We start from the raw sequence: 25,795 nt of genomic DNA, 5'->3' as shown, positions 1-25,795 counted from the left end.
CAAGGGGACCAACCCTGGTTCAGTGAGGAGTGCAGAAGGGCATGCCCAGAGCAGCACCAGGTTGTACTTAAAAATGAGGTGCCAACCTGGGGAAGCTGAAACACAGGACTACATGCATGCTAAACAGCGGAAGCAGCATATTATAGACAGAGCTAACCGATCCAACAATCAACAGATCAGATCAAAGCTCTGCAGTCCTGTCACATCCAATCGTGAATGATGGTGGACAATTAAACAATTAACAGGAGAAGAAGACTCCATGAATATCCCCCATCCTCAATGATGGCGGAGCCCAGCACGTGAGTGAAAAAGACATGGCTGAACCATTTGCAACCATCTTCAGCCAGAATTGCCGAGTGGATGATCCATCGGCCTCCTTCTGAGGTCCCCACCATCACAGAAGCTAGTCTTCAGCCAATTTGATTCACTCCAGATAATTCCAAGAAACAGCTGAGCGCACTCTATGCAGCAAAGGCTATGGGCCCTGACAGCATCCTGGCTATCGTGCTAAAGACTTGTGCTCCAGAACTAGCCGCGACTCGAGCCAAGCTCTTCCAGTACAGCTGCAACACTGGCATCTATCCGACATCATCTCCATAAAAAGCCTGACAAATCCAATCCAGCCAATGATTGTCCCATCAGTGATGGAAGGTATCATCGTCAGTGCTATCAGGTGGCAATTATTCACCAACAATCTTCTCATCGATGCTCAGTTTAGCTCCAGACCTCATCACAGCCTTGGTCCAACTATGGACAAAAGAGCTGAATTCCAGAGGTGAAGTGAGAGTGACTGCCCTTGACATCAAGGCAGCATTTGACCAATTGTGACATCAAGGAGCCCGAGTAAAATTGAAGGCAATGGGAGTCAGGAGAAAAACGCTCCACTTTCTGGAGTCATACCATGCACAAAGAAGATGGTTGTGGTTGTTGGAGGTCAATCATCACTGCAGGACTTCCTCAGGGCAGTGTTCTAGGCCCAACCATCTTCAGCTGTTTCATCAATGAGCTTCCCTCCATCATAAGGTCAAAAGTGGGGATGTTCGCTGATGACTGCACAGTGTTCAGTGTCATTCACAAGTCCTCAGATAATGAAGCAGTTCATGCCCACATACAGCAGGACCAGCACAATATTCAGGCTTGGGACTGATAAGTGGCAAGTAACATTCACGCCACACAAGTGCCAAGCTATGACTATCACCAAGAAGCCAGAGTCTAACCACCGCCCCTTGACTTTCAATGGCATTACCATCACCGAATCCCCCACCATGAACATCCTGGGGGTAACCATTGACCAGAAACGTAACTGGACTAACAAGATAAAGAACAGGTCAGAGGCTAGATATTCTGTGATGAGTGTCTCACCTCCTTACTCCCCAAAGCCTTTCCACCATCTACAAGGCACAAGTCAGGAGTGTGATGGAATACTCTCCACTTGCCTGGATGAGCGCAGCTCCATCAACACTCAAAGCTCGACACCATCCAGGACAAAGCAGCCCACATCCACCACCTTAAACATTCACTCCCTGCACCACTGGTGCACCGTGGCTGCAGTGTGTACCATCTACAAGATGCATTGCAGCAACATGCCAAGGCTTCTTCAGCAGCACCTCCCAAACTCATGGCCTCTACCACCTAGAAGGACAAGGGCAGCAGGCGCATGGGAACACCATCAACTGCAAGTTCCCCTCCAAATGACACACTTTCCTGACTTGGAAATACATCGCCGTTCCTTCATCATTGCTGGGTTAAAATCCTGGAACTGCCTCCCTACAGGACTGCGGGAGTACCTTCGCCACACGGACTGCGGCGGCTCACCACTACCTTCTCAAGGGCAACTAAGGATGGGCAATAAATGCTGGCCTTGCCAGCAACGCCCACATCCCATTAACAAATTTTAAAAGAAGTATCTGCTTCATGAGATTTCATGACGATATCAGTCGTGGCTCAGTGGTAGCACTCTTGCCTCGGTCAGAAGATCATTTTTATTTATCTCATTGTTGTTTGTGGGGTCTTGCTGTGCACAAGTTGACTGCTGTGTTTCCCAGCTTTACAACTGTGACTAATTGGCTGTGAATTAAGTCATTAATTGGCTGTGAAGCACTTTGGGATGTCCTGAGGTCATGAAAGGCGCTATGTAAATTCAACTTTCTTCCTGTCTGTCTAATCTATCTTTTATCATCAGATTTGGTAAGTAGTGTGTTCACCGCACAGAGGCTTGGTTAGTTAAGGAATCCGCATTGAGATTCCAGCCTAATATTTTAAATCTAAGTCTTACCAATGAGTAATGCAGGGTTAAGGAAGTCTGTTTTCAGTTGGTAACAAATATCTTTGGGCCGAATCCTACTCCGCAATTCGGTTTTTGGATAACATGCTCACCTTGATACTTCAGTATATGGTCAATAATTGTACCCAAATTGTCTTCCTGTCTGCATTTGCTAATCAAAACCAAACCAGAATCCCTTCCATGTACATATGTTTCAGATTTCCTCCATTGCTGTATATTTTATCCTCATTGAATCCTTCCTACATTCCTTGGCCCATCCATTGAATTTGTCCAGATTCTTTGTCTATCAGTCTTCCCAACACAAGTCACTCATACACATAGCTAGCTGTCATCAGCAAATTTTACAATAGTACCTCTGCTATATTCTTCATGAATTATGTGAACAGCAAGGGGGCCAGAATAGATCCCTTCAGGATTCTAGTCACCACTTCCTTTGAACTTTTTTCCATTTATCACTCCCAGCTTTATATACACTAACTAGTTTTTCATCCAGCTGGCTAATTTGTCATTCATTCCATGACTTTTATTTTCTTGAAAAGCTGCGTAAGTGCAATTTTATCAAATAACTGCTGAAAATCAAATTAACTTATTTCCATCGCATATTCTATGACCTGCCGCCAGGGACTCAACGGGTGCCAAAACCATGGTGTTCTGGTCATTCATTTTAATGGACATAAAATCACAGATTATGTTTCCAGGATTTGCCAAGATTGCAGATCATTATGGATGAGGAAGGCCATTTGACCCACCTCTAATCATCCCTGCATTGCAACATCCAATTGTGTATTAAATGATTCCAGAGTTGGTGAGAACATGTGATCATGAATTCGCAGCCCGTTTTACACTATTGCACAAAGTCAAAATTACCCCTTTTGTGTGAAGAAACTTTCCTTATTAAATAAAGCAGAGTATTTTTTAAATGGTGAGAGATTGGGAACTGTTGGTGATCAGAGGGACGTGCGTGTCCTTGTACACTGAAAGTTAAACATGCAGAGATACAGCAAGCAATTAAGAAAGCATATGGTAGGTTGGCCTTTATTGCAAGAAGATTTGAGTATAAGACTAAAGACATCTTTACTGCCATTATATAGGGCCCTGGTGAGACCGCACCTGGAGTACTGTGTACAGTTTTGGTCTCCTTACCTAAGGAAGGATATACTTGCTATTGAGGGAGTGCAACGAAGGTTCACCAGACTGATTCCTGGAATGGGGTGGGGGGGATTATCCTTGAGGAGAGTTTGAGTAGACTAGGCCTATATTTTCTAGAGTTTAGAAGAATTAGAGGTGACCTCATTGACACGGTAGATGCAGGGAGGATGTTTCCCCTAGCTGGGGAGTCTAGAACCAGGGATCACAGTCTCAGAATAAGGAGTCGGCCATTTAGGACTGAGAAGAGGAGAAATTTCTTCACTCAGAGGATGGTGAATCTCTGGTATTCTCTACCCCAGAGGGCTGTGGAGGTTCAGTTTTTGAGTATATTCAAGACAGAGGTCGATAGATTTTTGGATATTAAGGGAATCAAGGGATATGGGGACAGTGCAGGAAAGTGGAGTTGAGGTCAAAGAGCAACCAATGGCTGAGCATGTTCGAGGGGCCAAATGGTCTACTCCTGCTCCTTGTTCTTATGTTCTTAGTCCTAAAGTTACCTTTTATGAGTTTGAACTAGTGCCCCCATCGTTCTACTCCCACTGTTTAATTTATAGTAATATTCCAGGTTAATGTTTTCAATGCCCTTAACTGTATGAGATCACCTCTCAGGCACCTCCTTTTGCCTATGCTAAAAACCCAAATTTCTCCTGTCCTTCCTCATACATCAGACCTCTGGCACGCAGGAATAGTCTTGTTTCTCTTCTCTGCACTCTCTCCAGTGCTTTCATGTTTTTTTTGTTTCTTGGTGACCAGAATTGGGTGCAATATTCAAAGTGCTGTTTGATCAGAGCACTTTCTTCTTGGGCTGTCGCTTGTATCGAGGATGACTTGCTTCCACACCAAAAAGGGATGAGCTCACAGGTGTTACAATGAGGAACCTGATAGTCAGGTCCCGAACTACATGCATATTGAAGGGTGGAAGTTGCCTGTGCATGGATTTTTTTAATGTGGGGTGGCCGTTGCACACCAGCCACCACACGGGCTTGACAGAGCTAGGTCTTGGTCCAGTGACAAGGGTTATCCAAGATGACTGGAGACCAGCTCTGCAGTAAAGATTTGCTCACTGCCTCTTCTGATTTGTATTCCACTGTTTAGGTTATGTGGTTAACATCCTATAGGCTTTGTTAATAGCTGCTGATTGGTTGAATATATTTATCTTTGAGTCCACTAAGACTGCCAGTTCACTTTCAGCTTCGTCCTTTACATTTTTCAACACCATTCGTGGAGTATGTGTGTCATCTAATTTTTCTTGCTCTGTGTAGCACTTTACACTTGTCTGCATTAACTTTCATTAATTTTCAGAAAATTGTAAGTTCAAATCCCAGTTCAGGGACTTAAGCACAAAAAAATCTAGGCTAGCACTCCAGTGCAGTGCTGAGGGAGCGCTGCACTGTCGGAGGTGCCGTCTTCTGGATGAGACATTAAACCGAGGCCCCGCCTGCCCTCTCAAGTGGATGTAAAAGATCCCATGGCACTATTTCGAAGAAGAGCAGGGGAGTTATCCCTTGTGTCCTGGCCAATATTTATCCCTCAATCAACATAACAAAAAAACAGATTATCTGGTCATTATCACATTGCTGTTTGTGGGAGCTTGCTTGTGTGCAAATTGGCTGCCACGTTTCCCACATTACAACAGTGACTACACTCCAAAAGTACTTCATTGGCTGTAAAGCGCTTTGAGACGTTCGGTGATCATGAAAGCCGCTATATAAATTAAAGTCTTCCTGTCTTTCTGCCTTTCTTTCTTTTTTTCTTTCTTTCTTTCTTTCATTCATCTGGCACTATTCTGCTCACTGACATTTCTTGTCTGACTCATTCCATGATGGAACCTCTGCCGACGGTTTCCGTGGCAGCCCAGACTGCTGCAATGGAAGCTCAGGTGGCTGCCCACGTGCTGCTGGGGTTAAATGTCGACTACACTCTGTTCTTGTGCAAAGCCGTAGGAATGCTGAGCCGCCAGCCTAAGAGAGTGACTGTGACTCTTGGGAGAGGCACCTGCAGTCTTCTCTCAGGATGACAGCATGCATGCTTCCCCCACCACCCACTCTGCCAGTGCCCTTGTTAGTGCCACACAGTCAGCCGGGACGGACGGCTCCTGCCCGCGCCAAGATGCTGCAGTGTGCAGCCGGGCCATCAAGGCCCAGAACTACTCAAGGTCGGCCATCTGAAGTGCCCTCGATGGAAGCTCTGCAGCCTTCCACCTCCCTCGCTGTAGCCACTGGGGAAACATCTCATCGGAGCACTAGGATAGGGAAACGAGCTCGCAAGATATGCACAAAGGGCGTGCACAAGGGTGATTCTGACAAAAGGTCTTCGACCTGAAACGTTAACTCTGTTTCTCTCTTCACAAACGCTGCCTGACCTGCTGAGTATTTCCAGCATTTTTCTGTTTTTATTTCAGATTTCCAGTATCCGCAGTATTTTGCTTTTGATTCTTAATCATTTCTGTGAACTATTAGATAGAGATATAATTGAGTCGGTTGCTAAATTTGCTTTTAGTTCTGGATTTGGTGTTGGTGTTTCTCTTTGCAGTGAAGTAAAGGCAACATCCAAGAAGTGCAGGGCCCTAATTTAACTAAATTATTCTCCCATTTAAATCATTCCGAGGTGCTCTCCTGACACCAGCACCGCCACCTTAGCCAACATGGTAAGCGGCGCACTTCCAGTCCGCCATATTGAATACTTAGTAGGCCAGTTAGCACCCGAACTGTGCACGCAGCTGAATTTCTAAGCCCCAGTATTTAGCGAGCTCCTGAAAATATGGCTCAGAGTTGGCATTCTTTAACTCTCTGCTCCTATCAAGATTAAATAGGCAAATTTTAGATAAATTGTTGAGATAGATGGCCGACATTTAGAACATAAGAAATAGGAGCAGGAGTAGGCCATACGACCCCTCGAGCCTGTTCCGCTATTCAATATGGCTGATCTTCGACCTCAACTCCACTTTCCCGCCCGATCTCCATTTGTTAATACATTGGCCCTGCAGGTACAGCTGCATTCATCAAGAATTCCACTCCACTATTTTAACTGTGGTGCTTGCCCATTTATTTTAAACCAGCTAAAACAGCAGAGAGACGAATTCTAGGTAAGTGTATTCGGGGTTTGAATGCTAATGTGCTATGATGTCATTTCAGAGTCTATGGGGGTCAGTTTCACCCTCAGCGCCTGGGTAGTAATTTGGTGGAACAAATCACCTGCCCGTTGTCGAAGCCACCCAATTTTCATCCAGTTGATTTCAATGGCCGATCTGTTCTGCCAGATTACTGCTCGGTGGTAATGGTGAAAATGACCCTCGATATCTTTCTGCACTGTCACACTCTGGGGTGAAACTCTCATTATCTTTTGCCGACAAGTACCATCTTGAATGCACAGATGCAAGAAATAGCACTGGCATCTCCAGCTAGCCACATCAGAGACAGTGCAGTGAAAGATAACTCTGAGCACTTATTAAAAATAGCTTTTGTAGGCAGGCAGCAAGGTCAGAAGTTTATGGACGTAGTTGCCAACCTAATCAAATACCAACGCAGGAAAAACTCGCTGTAATAAAGGACAGGTTGTGTGGAACGTTTTTATAAATAGGATCAATAGGCAGTCTATAATAAGAGATATAATTTTACATTTTCAGATGGCTGCCTTTCAGACTGTGCATCCTTCACATTCTCTGGAACAAAGCACCTGGTCACACGTTGCCAGAAAACCAGCCGGTGGTTTTAATAACTTGAGATTTCTCTACTTGCCGTGTATTCTAATAAACTGTTCCAAACTGCCTGATAGATAGGTGACCTACAAAAGAATAATAGGACTGTTTGTACTTGGTCCTTGATACACAGTGCTTTTCACAGCACATTATTCATGTCGTGACTTTCTGAAACGTGAAAAGGAACACTAAAAGGGTAGACACTGTGGTGTGCCGAATGGGTTAATGACTGTTCAAGCAGGAAACACAGCGGTTTTATCGATGGTGCTGACCAAAGTGTTAAAAGTAGCAGATAGAAAATGTCATCCCCAGTGTAAACACGATGGATAGAATAGGGTTCTGTCTTTTGAATGAGACATTAAACCGAGGCCCCGTCTGCTCTCTCAGACGGATGTAAAAGATCCCACGGCACTTTTCAACGAAGCGCAGTGGAGTTCTCCCGGTGACTTGGCCAACGTTTCTCCCTCAACTAATGCCATCGAAACTGATTTATTTGGTCATTTCGCTCATTGCTGTTTGTGGGACCTTGCTGTGCCCAGTTTGCCTGCTGCATTTCCCTACATCATTCACTGTAAAGTGGTTTGGGACATCCTGAGGTCGTGACAGATGCTATATAAATGCAAGTCTTTTCTTTCCGACAGCACTGGCCCTTACGTGTTGCATGCACCTGCAGATCGGAGAGCTGACCTCACCCGATAAGATGAGATTGGTTCATGTCAATATTTATCTGGCACTCCTGGCATTCAGCGAAGGGAGCAGCGACTGAAATTTTGGGATCAAATAGCCAGTGAAGGACCACTGGCTCCCTAGGGAGCACCAGAAGCCTTTCTAAAGGGATCAAAGGAAAAGGGGAGGGACATGACAATGGGGAAAGCGGAAAATGGAGATTGGGGTATTAAAATGGATCAGCAAGCCACAAACTTTTAATTTATGAAATAAGACCTTTCCTTCACTACCCGTTCCACATGATCATATTTGGGGAATCCCTCTAATTAAAAATATCTTAAGGGTCTCACTGAACCTTATACGCCGGCTCCCAGTGCCTTGTCATCACATTACAGCGACACTGGACTTTGTTACAGTGGTTTAAATGTGTCTATGTAGGGCAGGGGGAGGGGTACATTTATTTAAACTGTGGAGACCGACACAGCTGGACTGCCATCACTCTGCAGGATCTGACCAAGTACGTTTCAAGTTGCTTTTTTTCCCCAGCTCTCAACTTACCTCGAGAGAAACAAAAATATTTCATACTAGGCTTTTTAAGGACTTGAGCTTGTTGACAACTTTGAGTTTCTCTCATACTGAAGTTGTTAAAAAAGCCCCATACTAGTTAAAATGAGATTGCCTACATTTCAGCCCATTAATTGATTCAACATAGCAGAACGTCTGTACTATTATGACACACAATAACGAGCTAGGATCAATGTTCCCTCTAAGCTGAGCCTGTGTGCGGCCTTGCAGCAATCAAGAAGGTACCACGTAGGTCGCTCACAAGCTGTTCTCCCCTCGATACCGAACATGCGTGGCAGCACAGCAAATTTAAAGGTACCACACACAAACAAAAGTTACAGGGAACATTGGCTAGGATACCAACTAAAATCCTCGGTTGTCTAGCTCCTCAGTTAGCGGCCTGAAGGAGGGTTAAAGCGTGTGTAATAGCTTAGCGGCCGGGCACGCAGCTTTTACCGCCCTGCCAGAAAATTTAGTTGAGGGCTAACTGAGGCGTGAAATGCTAGCGCCCGGCTGCTGACTATCCATCCGATCATGCAGCAGTCGGGTGCAACAACCACACTCGCGCCCCGCTCGCTAAATTCGGTCCGGCCGCCTCATTTAGCGACCGCCACTAATCACAGCTGAAAAAAACGGTCGGAACAGCCTTCCACAGTCGTTAACTGGTGGCAACTTAAAGGGATGAGGAAGCGCTTTCCTCAGAGGTCACAGTCAGTGCAACGTTTACACACAGCTCGGTGCGTGGAGCCTCCCGGTTTGCAGCGGCAGACAGACATAACAGTACAGCCTGACAACAAGTGATTTTGAAAACTTCAGTGGGTGCATTACTTTGTCGCGCCTTTAAGACTCGGCTTTTCCCGGGATTTCAAATCGGACTTCGGAGCATGCGCAGTGGATTCCAGAATTTAACGCGAGCATTTTTGTTAGCTCCACGCCCCCCCCACCCCAGGTCAAGCGTGTAAAAGCTAATTTAGTGCCCCTGTCAGCTCTTGGCCCGATTCCAACAAATATCTTGGCGGGAGGCACAAACTATTTCAAGGTGCGATACTTACTGGATTAATGCCTCAAAATGGGCAGTAACGAATTTCTACCCCTTGATCTTACATGTGTACAACCTCTGTCATTCTATATTCGTCAATAACTAGTTTTAAACTGCATAACTGAACTTCACTGAATATATTTGGTAGCACAGTGGTTATATTACTGGACTAGTAATCCTGGACTAATGATCCAGAGACATGAGTTGAAATCCCACACGGCAGCTGGGGAATTTAAATTCAGTTAATTAAATAAATCTGGAATTTAAAAAAAATTCCAGTAATGGTGGCCATGAAATATCGTATTGTCATAAATACCCATCTGGTTCACTAATGTCCTTTAGGGAAGAAAATCTGCTGTCCTTACCCGATCTGGCCTATATGTGACTCCAGATCCCCATCAATCCAGCAGAGCTTGGTCTCCGGTCGTCTTGGTTAACCCTTGCCACTGGATCAAGATCTAGCTCTGTCAAGCCCGTATGGTGCCTGGCGTGCAACGGCCACCCTACGTTAAAAGAGTCCACACACAGGCATCTTCCACCCTTCAATCTGTAGTTCGGGACCTAGAATGTCAGGTCCTTCATTGAAAACCTGTGAACTCATCCCTTTTTGGTGTGGAAGCAATTTACCCTCAATACGAGGGACTGCCTAATACTAATTCTATACATCAATGAGGTTGACTCTTACCTGCCTCTGATATGGCGGTTCACCATCACCTTCTAAAGGGCAGTTAGAGATGGGCCACATCCCGTGAATAAATAAATATAAAATTACCCCAACATAAAAGGCAATTTGCAATTCTGATATGTATCCATTCATATTTTGACCTGGTGAACAACTGCTGCAGTCCAGCACCTATCTGGCTGTGTTGTGGATAACTTGTACATTCTGACTGTTTATGATGATTATAATAATGAATTGCGCATTTGAAAGCTACTTCACTGTATTCAACCCAATGCAATATTTCACATGAAAGACTGCGAATTATGGTTTTGATTTGTTAACCTGAATAAAACTGGGCGAATATTTTGGGGAACAATGAACAAGTCAATGGTACCAACATTACATCAGTGTGTCCCTGTCCCCAGTGTATATCGTGTGCACCAGCCCTGCTGTACATCAATGAACAATGTCCCTGGTTGAGTAAAATTGAGAACTTTCCTTTATACAATTCCGATTCAAGTCACCACTTTTGGAAATAGTGCAACTGACCCAATTGTGATTTTTTTAAATAAATGACAAAACCATGTAGCGGGTGAGGAGCGAGAACAATGCAGAGAAAGCCACCACTACATTTCAAGTGATCTGAGAATCTCTGCTGTCCCTACACATTATACTGAACACATTGAGCAGCGATCAGTGTAATATAACCCACACTGCACACTACCCAGTATTAAACCCATTACATGCGGCAGTTCAGAGATTTGTCCATATTTTAATCCGATGAAATAAGGAACATGTGTTAGCTGCAAAGTACATGACAAATTGCTCTTACGACAACAACCTCATTACCTGCTTCCAGAGATCAGATCTGATTCCATTTTAAATGAGCTATCCCTTATCTTTGCACATAGAGACTCATGTTACAAGCCCACATTGTCAACAGGGAGTCTCGCCACAGCATAGTAGAATTTGGGCAAAAGTGCTCATGATTTTCCAACCATCAAAACTGATCATTGTATCATCATGAATTCCCGATATGTGTCCTGCCAATAACGCAGACTTATGAATTTACATAGGAACAGGAGTTGGCCATTCAGCCCCTCGAGTCAGTTCCGCCATTCAATTAGATCACGGCTGATTTTTTATTTTAACTCCATTTACCCACCTTGTTTCCGTAACCCTTAATAACCTTGCCTAATAAAATTATCCCTTTAAAGTGTTAACTTATTGGAGGTCCTGTCACAATGCTGGTACATTGCCTCCAGTGTACCTGTCCCTAAAACTGAGAATTTTTGTTAAATGTTTAATCAGCTGAATAGTATTCATCATTAAACTAGTGGTGCTGAGGTAGGGAATGCTCTCTGTTATTAACAAATGTCTTTTCTTGACTTTTAGGGAGCCGTGTTCTTATTTTTAAGTGTGTTAACAGGAATACGCATGAAGAAGTATCTGAAAACCTGTGTGAAATTGCAATGAGGCCGACACCAGAGGAAGAAGCTTGCAACACCCAGCCGTGTCCGGCCTAGTACGTTCACCGAGTCTTTCTTTTTTGATCTAAATTATCCAGTCTAAATAGAAATATCTGTTTTACATTTATCTGCTGTTGGTCTGAAGGGACAAATGCTGTACAATCACACACACACAATAAAGCCTGGCGCTGGATTCCTGGTCTTCTGTTGCCGTTAGCGCCCCAGAGGGGCAGCAATGGCGGCGGGAATGGTTTCTGGGCGGGCGGCCAGCTCCCAGCACCCCAGCGGGAAATTAGTCGCTGGTTTTGTGGTGGTGCGGAGTAGCACTGCCCGGGAGCATCGAGCCAGTGTGGAAGGCCACTGGTTTCGACGGCGCTTCGATTGTGAATTGACGCTGAGCTTCTAGCGCCCCACAGTGGGACCGCCTGGTAAAGCAAGCGGTCAGAGCTGTCCCGGTGGTGGTGAGTGCAGCAAGTAATAAATGAGGCAAGTGAGATTGTTTAGTTTATTTTTATTATTGCGATTTATCCTAATGCGGGGTGGGCAAGGTATTGGGAATGTTTGTGTGTGTTTTGTGCCGACTTTTTTTTTTTCTTCAAGCGAGCCTCTCTTCGGGCACTCCGAGGCCAGCTCTTTAGCTCGGGACTTTCAGTTACTCAGCCGGCCTAGCGCCCGAAAAGAAGTGTGCAACGCCTCCCTTAGCGCTCCGCTCGGGGCCAAGCTGATGAATTTTGTGGCTGAGGACGCAATCCATTTCCCGGCGCAAACTTTACCGACCCACTGCCAATACCGCCCTGAAATGACCAGGACCGAACGTCCAGCCCCTGCTAGTGTTTGAATGGAACGTTTCATAAACCTGGAACAGCCAGGGAGCAGTCTCCGCAGTAATAGATGCAGTTTGGATACAATCCAATCAGGGGCCAACAGAAACAGAAATTTAATCAAAGCCCCATGAAGCAATGAAATTGCAATGTAATAACAAGCAACCACTGGAGATTGAGCAGATTTAATAAAAATGGAAACCTCCGGAAGCAATGTGATCTGGTTAAACATGTTACAAATGTTCTTCAGTGGTGGCATTATTGAATGACAGCGGTCATGAAGTTTTGTTTTGTTCTGATATTTTGGGGAGATTTTTTTTCTGCTCGTCAAGGTGGTGAGGGTTAGCAGGGTGGGGAGGGGGGAGAATAGCAAACGTTCCATTTTTATCACTCCCAGGTCAGGCACAGGCCAGGGGCAGCATTAAAGCCCTCAGTCATGTGGTCTAGTAAACTGCCTTCACCCTAGCCACTGACTTGCCGATTGAAAAGTTTCCATTTCCCACTCCGGCCATAATCAGAAATGGAAATACTTTTACGTGACTTCTGCAAGGCAACTTTTCCTCCGGCAATTTTTACTTTTTAATGAAAATCAGGAATAAAAATCTCCAGCAATCCAAAACCTCATTAGCACTTTAAAAAAAAAATACATTTGAATGACCTGCTTGTAGTTTTCGGTTCTGTGCATTGTTTGTATCACTGAGCAGGTCTCACTGAAAAGGCACTGGGAATGGGAAAAAAATAGGCTCCTTCCTCCTCTTTGAAAGCTGCACGTTGTGTGAAGTATGTAAACACTCTGGGGGTGGATTCCCGCGGGCTTTCCCCCATCATCCATGGTGATTTCAGCGGAAGAGCCGCCGGAACCCCGGAAAAGTGGCATAAATAATGGATGAGTGGGAGAATCCCTGTGGAAATCCACCCACACCTCCCCTCACCTCGCCATCCCCAGTCTAGATCATTTCCAACATGTTTGAGCTAAATGGGTTCATGCAGAGCAACAGTTTTTTTTTACTTCAAGGCCCTTCAGTTTTAAATGACAGTTCTCTGGAGTATCTACCTACGTTCACTGATCTTGAATGATTTAATCTGCATTCTCTTCCCTTGGTTGGAAAGCGCTTTGGGACATCCTGAGTTCGTGGAAGGCGCTATATAAATGCAAGTCTGTCCGTGTCTGTCTTTCTTTCTGTCCTTTCTATCATTCTTTTATTAGTTCGCTCATTCTTTTATTCTCTCTTTCTTTCCAGATGTTTATTTGGGGATTGTACTTTACAGATGTCACTGACAATTGTGTGCTGGGAACATTAGCACACGTTCATTCACATAGTGATGTGCGTGTGCACTCAGATAATTTCTTACTCTCTTTGCATTTCTTTACTCGATGATAATTACAGTGCTAAAAGTGTATTTCTTCCCAATAGTTCCTGATTGTGCAGGGATCGTTAACGTAACGCATGTTATTGCTTTTTTTATCAAAGCTGGGATCTGGGTGAATGGTCAGAATGCAGTAAAACGTGTGGCCCCGGGATACAGCACCGGCAGGTTCTTTGCAGACAAGTCTATGCCAATCGCACAACTACTGTCCAACCTGAACGATGCCGGCACCTGGAGAGACCTGAAACAACGACCACCTGCCAGCTGAAAATCTGCAGCGAATGGCAAATCAGGACAGAATGGTCTGAGGTAAACAAAACTCACGGAAGGCGCGACTAAAGCAGCTGGTATAAATAGTGGGCGCACCAGCTCCATATCGATCTGAAGCTCTGCCGGGGGGCTAACTGAGGAACCAGTTTAGATTTTTCCTTTTATCGGTATTGATCATTCGTCAGTCCCAGCCCAAAGTTGTCAGAGGCTCGGGGCAAAAGGTTCACCTCCATGTGGAGAATTACTTCTAGTCAAGAGCAAAAAATGTAAAACATTACTCATGAGTTCAAATCAAACAGGTACCCCTGGGACCCACACCATCCACCATCGCATGTGTGTGAGTAATTGTTTCCCCGCCAATAACGTAGCTTGCTGGTGGCTGCACGAGGCCTGATTGTAAGGCCTCAATCCAGCGAGCTGCACCAGGACCCCGCAGCTCGCCTGGCAGATTTAAATCGCTGCCAGAATTGGGCGGCCAATCAGCGCACTCCCAAAAATGCAAAATAGTTGGGAGATAAATGGGAGTGTACATTCAACGGAAAGACCCATATTAAGGATGTGGATGAGCAGAGAGACATAGGGGTTCAAATACCTCATTCACTGAAAGTGTGAGTGCTAATAACATATTTAAATGATGCCTGCTGTTTGTTTCAGGCAACACTAGGGACACCTATCAAGCGCCCGAACCAATATGCTGTCAGGTGCAAGTCCAGCGCAGTTGCTGCGCGGGGCATCATGTTGAAAAATTCAGCTTCATGGCACCCATTTTGGAAAAGGTGTAAAACGCGCATCAATTTGTACCCCATAGTCTCATCTCGCTGTGGAAATCTGTGGGAGCAATGGAGGATGGTCGTGAATTAATACATTTTTTTAGGCAGCTCTGCCTGGGAGAGGAGCGATTTTAACCACCGGGTGGCCAGCCGCCCATTCCCTCCAACAGTAGGCCTGGGCCGATTTGAGAGCAGGGCCTCATTAACATGCCACCGGCGAGCTGCATACCCCAAATGGTCATCCCACTTGCAGCTCATCAGTTCTGGGCCGGCGCAAAATCAAGCGGCCCGGAGGCCAACCTTAGGTAGGTCCGAAGGGTGGAATCTCACAAGTGTGTGTGAGGGTGGAGGGGTGGGGGGGCAGGGTGGTCGCGGCCCACATTATTCTTCTGGAGCCTGTGGGAGTACTCCTGGCCCCACAATTTTAGACTTGCCTTGTTAGGCCCCTTCCTCGTGCCCGTCAGGTTTTACTGAGCAGAGCGTCAGCAACACAATTCACCCAGTAGGCCCTCAAGACTGCCGCAGGGCCCTAGTTACATCATAGGACCCCTATTTTCATAGATCAATGAGGCTCCCATATGATTCTGGAAGCTGCCTGGGCTGCCCAGTATTTCAGAGGGTGATTAAAGCTGACTGCATCATTAAGTATGGTGAGTTACTAGGTGAATAACACTCACTACCATTCGGTACAGGGTGGCAAATGCAGACTGTACATTAGGTACAGGATTTGACAAGATAATTAAGACCAACTGTATCATTAGGTGTGGTATTTTCTAGGCAGATTAACACTGACTGTATCAGTAGGTACCGTATTCGACAGGAGGATTGGTATTGACAAGGTAACTGAAAATCCTCTTCCCTGCTGGTGTTTCCCATTATTATATAATTCATTACATGACAGGTTTCTCAGGAGGTTCTTTTTGTATTTTTTTATAAATCCGTTCATGTGTATCACTGAGTGAACCCAGTATTATGTTTGAGGGCATTAGATGAGATACCGTCGAGGAACAGCAGGGATTCGGTAAGGAGCCATCATCTGGTTTTACAGGTAACCGATCAGGTCGAGCAAACCTAACGGAATTCTTTGAAGAGGTAATTAGGCTGCTGGATGAGGACTTACTTGGATTTTCAGAAGGCACCAAAGAACCAGAGATGTTTACAGCCAAAAGAGGGCTGTAATGTATACTCACAGGTTTGTTGAGTTGGGAGTGGCTTAGCCAGTCATGTGATGTTCACAAGACAATAAAACCCCAGCCAGTTGAGTTTAGGCGATCCACGATGAGGCAGGTGGTAGTGAGCCTGGTGGATGAACTGGTAATGCGTAGTGTGATTGTTAAACCTTTGCTAATAAACCAACTAGTTCTTAATAGCAATGTGTTGCTTTGAATTCTTAAGCAAAGAACCCATGAAGCAAACCATCATCATCATAGGCAGTCCCTCGTATCGAGGATGACTTGCTTCCACGTCAAAAAGGGATGAGTTCACAGGTGTTTCAATGAAGGACCTAATATTCCAGGTCCCGAACTACATCTTGAAGGGTGGAAGATGCCAGTGCGTGGATTTTTTTAACATGTGGTGGCCATTGCACAGCAGCCACCACACGGGTTTGACAGAGCTAGGTCTTGGTCCAGTGGCAAGGATTAACCAAGACAACTGGAGACCAGTACAATGCAAGGGCCTTCCTGGTAAATTTACTCCTTTTATGCCCTTAAAAGTAGTGAGACCCTTTGAGACCTTCTGAAAGGCTTCAAATTATTACTAGATTAAGATAATGGATCCAGTAGGGAGTTGATTACTTTGTGTGGAGGCTAAATGGCGCGTTTAGGAGCCAAAGGCCTGAAATATGTATTTTGTCTTCAATCCTATTGGGGCTCGGGAGCGCTGGTATGGGCCTCTGCGCCTTATAAGGCCTGGTTGAGGTGCGTGCTACTATGCCCATTTGCAGGTGTCAGTGGCCCAGCCCAGCCATTGAAATAAGCTCTTCCCTGGGAATGGGATGGGGCCTCTGACCTGAGCCTAAAGCAGGTGGGGCCTCTGCTCTGCCACATTTGCACCGGTGAAGCGGGCCCCAGGAATTTCAACGGTCTTATTTTCTAACTAAAACAATGATGAGATTAATAACTCTCAGTCGGTGAGCAGAGTGACAACAGAATTGTTTGGTTTATTGAGGACTGATATTGCTGTTTGGTTTTCAGTCGACCCTTACATTTGTTTAGTTACCTCTACTTTTCACCCTTTTGGCAGTGCTCAGTGCCTTGCGGTGTGGGACAAAGAATCCGGGATGTAAAATGCATTGACAATCTCGGAGATATTGTTGATGATGAAGAGTGCAACATGCAGCTGAAACCTGCTGATACAGAAAATTGTGACATGGGGCCATGTGCAAAGAGTTGGTTCCACACAGACTGGAGTGCAAGGGTAAAGAACATTATTCTCTCTAAACAGATCTCTTAGCACTAATATCACAACGGTGTCAGTTCCTGTACTTTCTAAGCTGAATTTATAAGAGAAGGTCTTAACAGGAGTACAGAGGCAGATGTGCATCATTCAATTTAGTTATGAATAATGAGCTAGAAATAGTGATCTGGTGGAAAGGAAGCATCTTAGGAATAGAAATCAGAAAATAAAATTCACAGTCAGGCTTTTAGGGCAGAAATAAGGAACATCGACCAATGATTTGTAATTAAAAACCTTGACGGATTACGAAATCGGCAGTAATAACAATCTTGCCTGTGTGTTGATTTAAGCCCCACTATGGATTTGAGCAGAAAATTGAGGCTGACACATCAGTGTAGTATTTTCTGTGCTATTTTCTTTGGAGTGGTTCATTGTGATTACTTAGTTACCAAGTTTTTGGTCTGTGTCTTACTGCAGTGCTCCGCGGAGTGTGGGACAGGCATCCAGACACGATCGGTTGTGTGTTTGATGAATCACATCAGCAGCTTACCGTTAGAAGGCTGCGGGCATGAGAAGCCCGGAGATGTCAGATCTTGCAACTTTGGTCCTTGCAATGAGAATGTCAAGTGGTTTACGGGCCCATGGAGTCAGGTACCGTTGGTAATGACTTTACTTTGCATGTTATAGCAGGTGAAATATCACCAAGCAGATGGTAAGAGTATGTGGTAATAATTTTCTGCATTCTTATGTCTGTTCTGTATCGTGAGAATAATGGGGTTATCTCTTCACAATACCAGAAGGAAGACTTGCATTTATATAGCACCTTTCACCACCACAGGATATCCCAACGCGCTTTACAGGCAATGAAGTACTTTTCGAAGTGTGGTCACTGTTGTACCGTAGGAAACGTGGCAGCCAGTTTGCACACAGCAAGCTCCCACAAACATCATCATCATCATCGGCAGTCCCTCGAATCGAGGATGACTTGCTTCCACGTCAAAACATTCACACGTGTTTCAATGAAGGACCTAAAATTCCAGGTCCCGAACTAAATCTTGAAGGGCAGAAGATGCCTGTGCGTGGATTTTTTTAACGTGTGGTGGCCGTTGCACACCAGCCCCACACGGGCTTGACAGAGCTAGGTTTTGGTCCAGTGGCAAGGATTAACCAAGACGACTAGAGACCAGCACAGACCTAGCGCGCACACATATCGCAGTGTGGGCTGGCCCGTGCTGCCCCTGGGCCCTCGCCTCTTCTGGGCCCCGAACTCGCGCCTTTCCTGGCCGCCGACCACGTCCCTCTACAAACCCTCGCCACTCCTGCTGTACCTGCCCACGCTCCAATCACCGACCTGGATCTTAGTGAAATCCCTCTTCGCTGCCGTTGCTCTCCTGCTCCAGCACATGCCGCTCCCTGGAGTGGTCTGCCGCCACGCTGCTCCTTCCACTCCCACAAACAGCAATGTGATAATGACCAGATAATCGGCTTTTTTAGTGATGTTGATTGAGGGATAAATATTGGCCGGGACACCGGGGAGAACTCCTCTGCTCTTCTTCAAAATAGTGTCATTGGATCTTTTACATCCACCTGAGAGAACAGTCCCGGCCTCGATTTAATGTCTCATCCAAAAGACGGCACCTCCGACAGTGCAGCACTCCCTCAGCACGGCACTGGAGTGTCCGCCTGTGCTCAAGCTAACAGCGAGGTTGTTGGCTGATCTTGCCTCATTGAATTCTGTGATCTCTCCCCCAGAAACTACTCTTTCATGTCGTTTTTTTTTGCATCCTGTTAAGTTTGAGTATGACCTAATGTTCCGTTCATGTCCCCTGTCAATGACTTCAGTTTTACACATCCTGATTGATCTGTCAAACAAATCCTTAGGATGAAGTTAGTTACAGAAATTCATAAACTAGCAGTCTCCTTTTAACACTCCTGTGCGGGCGTTACTTTTCCATTAGCCTGGCCGTATTCTTTCGCCTTCCAAGATGGCCTTCAACTTTACAGACACCTAATCACCATAACATTGTCACACCTTTCTTATGTCCCTGTGAAGTTAAAAGATGAATAATTTACAAGATGGTGTCCGTCTACATAATAAGAACATAAGAAATAGGAGCAAGAGTAGGCCATTCGGCCCCTCGAGCCTGCTCCGCCATTCAATAAGATCATGGCTGATCTTCTACCTCAACTCCACTATCCCCATATCCCTTGATTCCCTTAATATCCACAAAACAATCGATCTCTGTCTTGAATATACTCAACGACTGAGCCTCCACAACCCTCAGGGGTAGACAATTCCAAAGATTCATCACCCTCTGAGTGAAGAAATTTCTCCTCATCTCAGTCCTAAATGGCCCACTCCTTAGTCTGAGACTGTGACCCCTGATTCTAGACATCCCAGCCGGGGGAAACATCCTCCTTGCATCTACCCTGTCGAGTCCTGTAAGAATTTTGTAGGCTTCAATGAGATCATCTCTCATTCTTCTGAACTCCAGAGAATATAGGCCGAGTCGACTCAATCTCTCCTCATAGGACAATCCCAGTCTGCTGAATGTAGTATCTGATGATGTGGTTTGGAGTAGACAGGAGAGAGTGGTGGGCAAACTACATGGTCATATGTGACACCTGGTCACACCTACAAGCCTCCCGAGATCTTGCGACAGGATCTGTCTATATCAAAGGAATGATCAAACTGCTGGTGAAATTAGCTCCAATTGAAAAGTTACTGATTGCAGGTAAATGAATGCAAGGAGAAATCAGCGGCTGTCCCATTTGATTAACCCTTTGCTAATACCTGTAACCCTGGGATCTGTAACAGCGAGGGCCCTTCCTTGTTTTGTGTGTAGAGCACAGGCTTCAGTATAACTGCAGCGAGAATGCTTCATTCAGCACGAGAATCTAGTTAGAGCCTCACCTGCTACAATTTGGTGCAAAGTCAAAGGTTGTATATGGCCAGGAGTGACTACCAGTTTTTGACAAATTCCACTTCTTGTTAGTGTACACACTCTGTGTAGTCTGAGGTGACCCTATAACCTCTTGGACCCTGCTTTGTGCTGAACATGATTCTCTCCCGCACTGCTCCTTGCTGGACCTGTAGGTCTCGCTCTGGGTCTGCTCAAAGCCGAATCTCTGCTGCCTCTCCCCTCTGCCATCTTCACCGACAGGCGCTCTCTCCTGCCAACTCTCTCCTCTCGCCGGCTCTCTTCTGCCTGCTTTCCCTCCTGTCAGCATTTTCCTGTTGGCTCCCTTTTCTGTTGGCTGTCTCCTCAGCCGCGCCTCTCCTTCCAACTTTCTCCTTCCAGCTTTTTCCCGTTGGCTCTCTGCTCTGGTGGCTCTCATCACCGCCCCCCACCCCCCCCCCCCCCCCCCGCACCTGCTCCCCGGCTCTACTGCCAAAGCATTCCTTGGCTGACCCTCTCCTCTGCCGACTCTCTCATCTGCTGCAACTCTATCCTGCCAACATATTATATATGACCATGTGGATTGCCCATCACACTCTCCTACCTACTCTAAACCACATCTTCAGCTATTACACTCAACGACTGCAGATATATCCAACTGGTTCACTAATGTCCTTCAGGGACCAGAACCTGCAACCCTACCTGGTCTGGCTTACACGTGACTCCAGTCCTACACTACGTGGTTGGCTCTTAATGCCCACAAAGCCACTAAGAATCGGCAATAAATGTTGCCTTGTTAGCGTCATCCACATCCCAAGAACAAGCAAGGACAGTGGAGAATGTTGATAAATGCTAAAGCTACTGTGGCAATGTGATGCTTGCTTTTATTTCAGACCCTTTAAAGGGCTGGATTTTTGACTTTGATGTGTTTGGGGCGTTAATGGCAGCAGGGCGGTAAAGTTTGCGCCCGGGAACAGTTTGTGCCTCCATAAGTAAAATTGGGCAGCTGGGCCCTGAGTAAGGGGCGCAGCACTAAGGGAGGCATTGTGCAACTCTCTTGGGCGCTAGGATGGGAAAATTCCGAGCTAAAGGGCCGGGCCGGGAGCGCTTCGAGAGACGCCTGTTGGGAAAAAAACCTAAAAGAATCTCCACACAAATATTCCCAGAACATTGCCCATGCCATTTCAACACAAATGGCAAAAAAAAAATTTACAGAAAAAACATTCACGCTTACCTTCGGAGTCCATTACTTACCTCTCTGCTGTCGGTATCATTGGACCGCCTGATTTCCCAGGCGTTCACTTTGGGGCGTACAGGTCGAGAAAGAGTCAAAGCTCGCGCCGGTGTCGCAACCAGGGGCGTTGCACACCAGGCGCAGCTCCTCCGGGCGGTGATGCTCCGCGTCGCCGCTAAACCGAACCCGCGGATCGCCACGACGTGCTGGAGGCTGACTGCCCGGCCAAAACACCTCAATGTTGGCATTGCTACCATTCTGGGGTGAAAAACGGAGCGGAGAGGAGCCGAAAACCCTGTGGATATAACATTCAATATGAGTGGAGACTCTGGAGTGTAATCACTACAATATGCTTGGTACTACCAGTAGATAGCCTCTCCCATCATCTGCAATGATCAGGATATCATGGGCCCCCTGCCCTCTATAAGTGGTCCATGGTATTGAATGGATGGAATATCGTGGGCAGTGCAATAGCGAAATCCTGATATACGTAGCAAATGAGTGAGCCTCCCAGTGGAACTGCAAATCAGGACAATCAGCCACCCCACTCCAGAGTAAGCATTGAGAACTTCCAGCACAAGTACATGATGGATTAGTTGTAAGAGAACATTCCCTCTGCACTAGCCCGTCAAGCATACCAGGGGTGACAGTCTCAGAGTAAGGGATCAGCTTTTTAGGACTGAGTTGAGGAGAGATTTCTTCACTCAAAAGGTTGTGAATCTTTGGAATTCTCTACCCTAGAGGGCTGTGGATGCTCAATCATTGAGTATATTGAAGACAGAGCTCAATAGATTTTTGGATATGATGGGAACCAAGAGATATGGGAATAGTGTGGGTAGGTGGAGTTGGGATAGAAGATCAGCCATGATCTTATGGCGGAGTGGGCTTGAAGGGCTGAATGGCCTACTCCTGCTCCTATTTCTTATGTTCTTACCAAAGGCAGATACAGCACAGGTTAGATACAGAACAAAGTTCCCTCTATACTGCCCCATCAAACATTCCCAGGTCAGGACAGAACCATTGAAGCTTACAGCACAGAAAGAGGCCATTGGCTCAGCATGCTGACAGCTCTTTGCTAGAGCAATCTAAAACTAATCCCACTGCCTGTTCTCTCCCCATAGCCTTGTATCTTCCAATGTTTCAAATATATATCCATTTTTTCCTTAAAAGAAGCACTGATGTCCATCTGTACAAGGAAATTTCCCTGAACCTCTCTCCTCACTCACTTCTAAATCATCAGAGTCCCCAGCCAGTGGAAATAATATTGGTCTGGATTTTGCGGTCAGTAGCGAAGTGATGACGCTCACTGTTGACCTCAAAGAAAGCTGCCCACAAAGATCTAGCTGTGGAGTCGATTTCACCTTTCTCGGTGTTAATTTGATTCTGTTGCCAGGTCTAGGGGATCACCAGCACCCAGCAACAGTGATGTCATCAAGTTGGCTTAGCAGCCAATCACATTGAAGAATTCTTACAAGACAGTAAACCCAGAAGTAAAATGCACTTTTAATAAATACACTTTTAATAAATTTTACAGAGTGAAATTAAGATTGGGTCATACACATAGAATTGAGGGTAGAAGATGAAATATCATAAACAAACTTAAAAAAAAATGATTACATTAAAAATCGTGGGCCTAGAAATTGGCCTCCTTAGCGCTTCCCGTTATCGCCTCCGGGGGGGTAACGACTTACTGACCGGACGCGGCAAAAAGATCGACTCCCGCCATATTCGGCGGGAGGTTTGCAATGGCGGTACGGCATTGCGCCCAGATCTCCATCGCCCGGAGATGGTGATGACACCACGCAACGTCCTGGTAGCACCCCAGACCTGAACTTGGGATCCGTCCCCTGCAGCATCACCAGGCGATAACACCGGCAGCTGCAGGAGGCGTTCATCGGGAGGCCTGGCGCTTCGGGGACGATACTTAAAGGCAAGGTGGCCGAAGTAAGTGAAAAACAATTTGCCGTTGCTCTGATTGTTTTTATCAGCTTTCTCCCCCGCGATCGATCAGCTAGGCACTGAGCCACAGCGCATCGGGCTGGTCGGGCCGGATCACGGCTGCTATCAGGGAGAAGGTAAATTCTTATTTTACAGAGCTTGCAGCGATGGCCCTTCCCTTTAAGGGAGGGAAGGAGCCTTCCAACGCGGCAGCACTGCACGGCCCATTGTGCAGCACTGTACACCTACTACCCCGCCTGCTGCCTCTTGCGCTCCAGGAAGTGGAGCACTTGATTTAGCCCTCCACTTCCTTCCTGGAGCGCAAACGGCAATTTTTCTTTTAAGTAAATTTTTCAAACTCTTAAAAGTTAGCGCCACAAACTGGACGTTCCCGAATTTCTCCCCCATGGAATTTTTATCATAATGGAAACGTTTGACATTTCATAAATATAAAATGAGTTTTTCAGGGCCAGAACGGTTGTTCAGTAGCAGTTATGACTTAGTACGCCGTTAAAAACCCAGTTACACATCATTGAACAAGGCTTAACTTTTTGGGGGGTTTTAACAGCGATGTTAGAGGGTAAATGCTGAAGTTCTCGTCAGTTCAGTGACTTCAATCGTTTGCTTGCTGTGGGGAATTCAGCAGTGCAGCCTGTGGAGGAGCAGGGAATGACTGTCAGCAACTTCTGGATTTCCGCGGTTAACTGCGCATGTGCGGACCTCAGAAGTTGCCGTGAGTTTCACGGTTGTAATGACGGCGAACGCTGTCAGATTCGCCATCGCTACAATCGCAAATTCCGGACCAGACTTTCCTTATTCACTCTATCAAAATGCTTCACAATTTAAAAACCCTCTTTTAAATCTCCTAGCCTTTTCCACTCGAATGCAAAAAAGCCAATATCTCAATTCCCTCATAACGACAGTTTCTCAGCCCTGGCATCATGCTGAATATTTGTGGCACTTTTCTTAGGCTTTAGTGTCCTATTGATAATGGGGTGCCCGAAACTGCAAAAAATATTGTAACTGAAGCCTAACCAGTGTTTTGTATAAATTCGTCAATATTTTATTCTATGCTCCTGTTTATAAAACCCAAAACTGTATTGGCTTTTTTTATGGCATTATATACCTAAACTCATGGTCTAGAAATTCAGTGTCGCCCACTTTGAGGCAGTGACCCCTCCGGATCGCTACCTTTAGTGCCGGGCGACTACCGCCTTAAAGTGGGATATTCAGTTGTATCGCCCCAAGAGGAGAGTGGAACGCTAAGGGAAGCGTTCCACAGTCCTCTTCGGATGCTAACGGAGCGCTAGCGCAGGAGGTCTACTCAATTTTTTTGTCACTAGGATGCCGGCACCGAGCGCCTGAAGAAGAAAAAAAAATCTTGGTGAAAATCTCAATAAACCTCACCCACACTTACCCACGACCGCAACAAATAAGTCGAAGTTTAAAAACTGGAATTTTAGCAATCGCCTTGCACTCCGGACAATATCGCCCCGGGATCGTCGCTGGACCGACTGCTTTCCCCGGCCGGCCTCAGTGCCAGGCGCTACCGCAGGCAAAAGAGTACATTTTGGAAACGCAGGATTACGGGGGCGTTGCACACTCGGTGACATCATCGAGTGGGCGGTGCTAGCGAGCGCATCGCAAACAGTCAGCGCCGTCGCTAAACCTTCACTGAAGTTCACGGCAGGCGCTGACAGTGCGGCACTCGGGCGGTGGGTGATTAGCGGCCCTCTAGCGCCCCTCTCTGGCACTAATGGTGGTGCTAAACTACCAAATTCTTCCCCCATACTTTCAGTGAATTATATATTTGAACCCCTAGGTTCTCTGTTCATCAAAATCCTTGTCTTTCCAATAAGTTAAATTCTCATTTCCTGTTTCTTCTTCCAAAATGTATTATCCACATTAAGTTGTATCTGCCACCTGTCTGCCCATTCTGCTTACCTTCTGAAATCTTTCACAGTTTGTCAAACCTTACATTTTGTATTGTCATCAAATGTTCAGTAAAGTGAACCCAGCACTAACTTCTGCGGTCGACCACTTCCATCCCTTCTCCATCAATAGAGTGAGGCTGTCCCATCGAGCCTTTTCTAGGTCAGGCTCAGCATAGTTAGCTGCTCAGTGAAGCTCCTTCGATTTCTCCCCAACAATGCAACTCAGCCCCGGTCTGGGCCATGATTATAATCTCTCACACAACAGCCAACGTTTCTCCAATTCCCCAACCAGCCTTTCCAAACGGGATTGCCAACTTACCATAACTTAGGGGTAGTTCGGTGCCAGAAATTCAAAAATCAGCACGAATCCACCAACTAGTGAACAGGCTGCAGGAAAAGCTGGGCGAAAACAGCAAATGTGGAAGGAACAGTAAGTGGATTCACGGGCTGGATAAAAGGGGCTCACTGGCTGGATAAAAGGGACTGATGGTCTGGATAAAGGCTACTCACAGACTGACTTTGGACATCCCCATTCCAAGCCTGCTTAGGATCACAGGCTTTACAGGCTTTATGCTGACCATCTGTCAGTACACATGAAGGACCAGGAGTTGGCTCAAATCCTTCCAAAAGCTGG

At 46.0% G+C, this 25,795-nt stretch overlaps 1 protein-coding gene across 1 annotated transcript in view; it reads left to right on the top strand.

The window, feature by feature from the left end:
- Positions 1-25,795, top strand: part of LOC139231646 (thrombospondin type-1 domain-containing protein 4-like) — a 672,439-nt gene that overhangs the window by 619,934 nt on the left and 26,710 nt on the right. Inside the window, exons 11-14 of the mRNA XM_070862523.1 lie at positions 11,456-11,585; positions 13,823-14,027; positions 17,003-17,176; positions 17,633-17,806. Coding sequence (XP_070718624.1) covers positions 11,456-11,585; positions 13,823-14,027; positions 17,003-17,176; positions 17,633-17,806 — 683 coding nt within the window. The remainder of the gene's footprint in view (positions 1-11,455; positions 11,586-13,822; positions 14,028-17,002; positions 17,177-17,632; positions 17,807-25,795) is intronic.

Source organism: Pristiophorus japonicus, chromosome 2, assembly GCF_044704955.1.
Source record: "Pristiophorus japonicus isolate sPriJap1 chromosome 2, sPriJap1.hap1, whole genome shotgun sequence".
In the NCBI taxonomy this organism is placed as follows: Eukaryota; Metazoa; Chordata; class Chondrichthyes; family Pristiophoridae; genus Pristiophorus; species Pristiophorus japonicus.
This window is presented reverse-complemented; position numbering and strand designations above follow the sequence as displayed.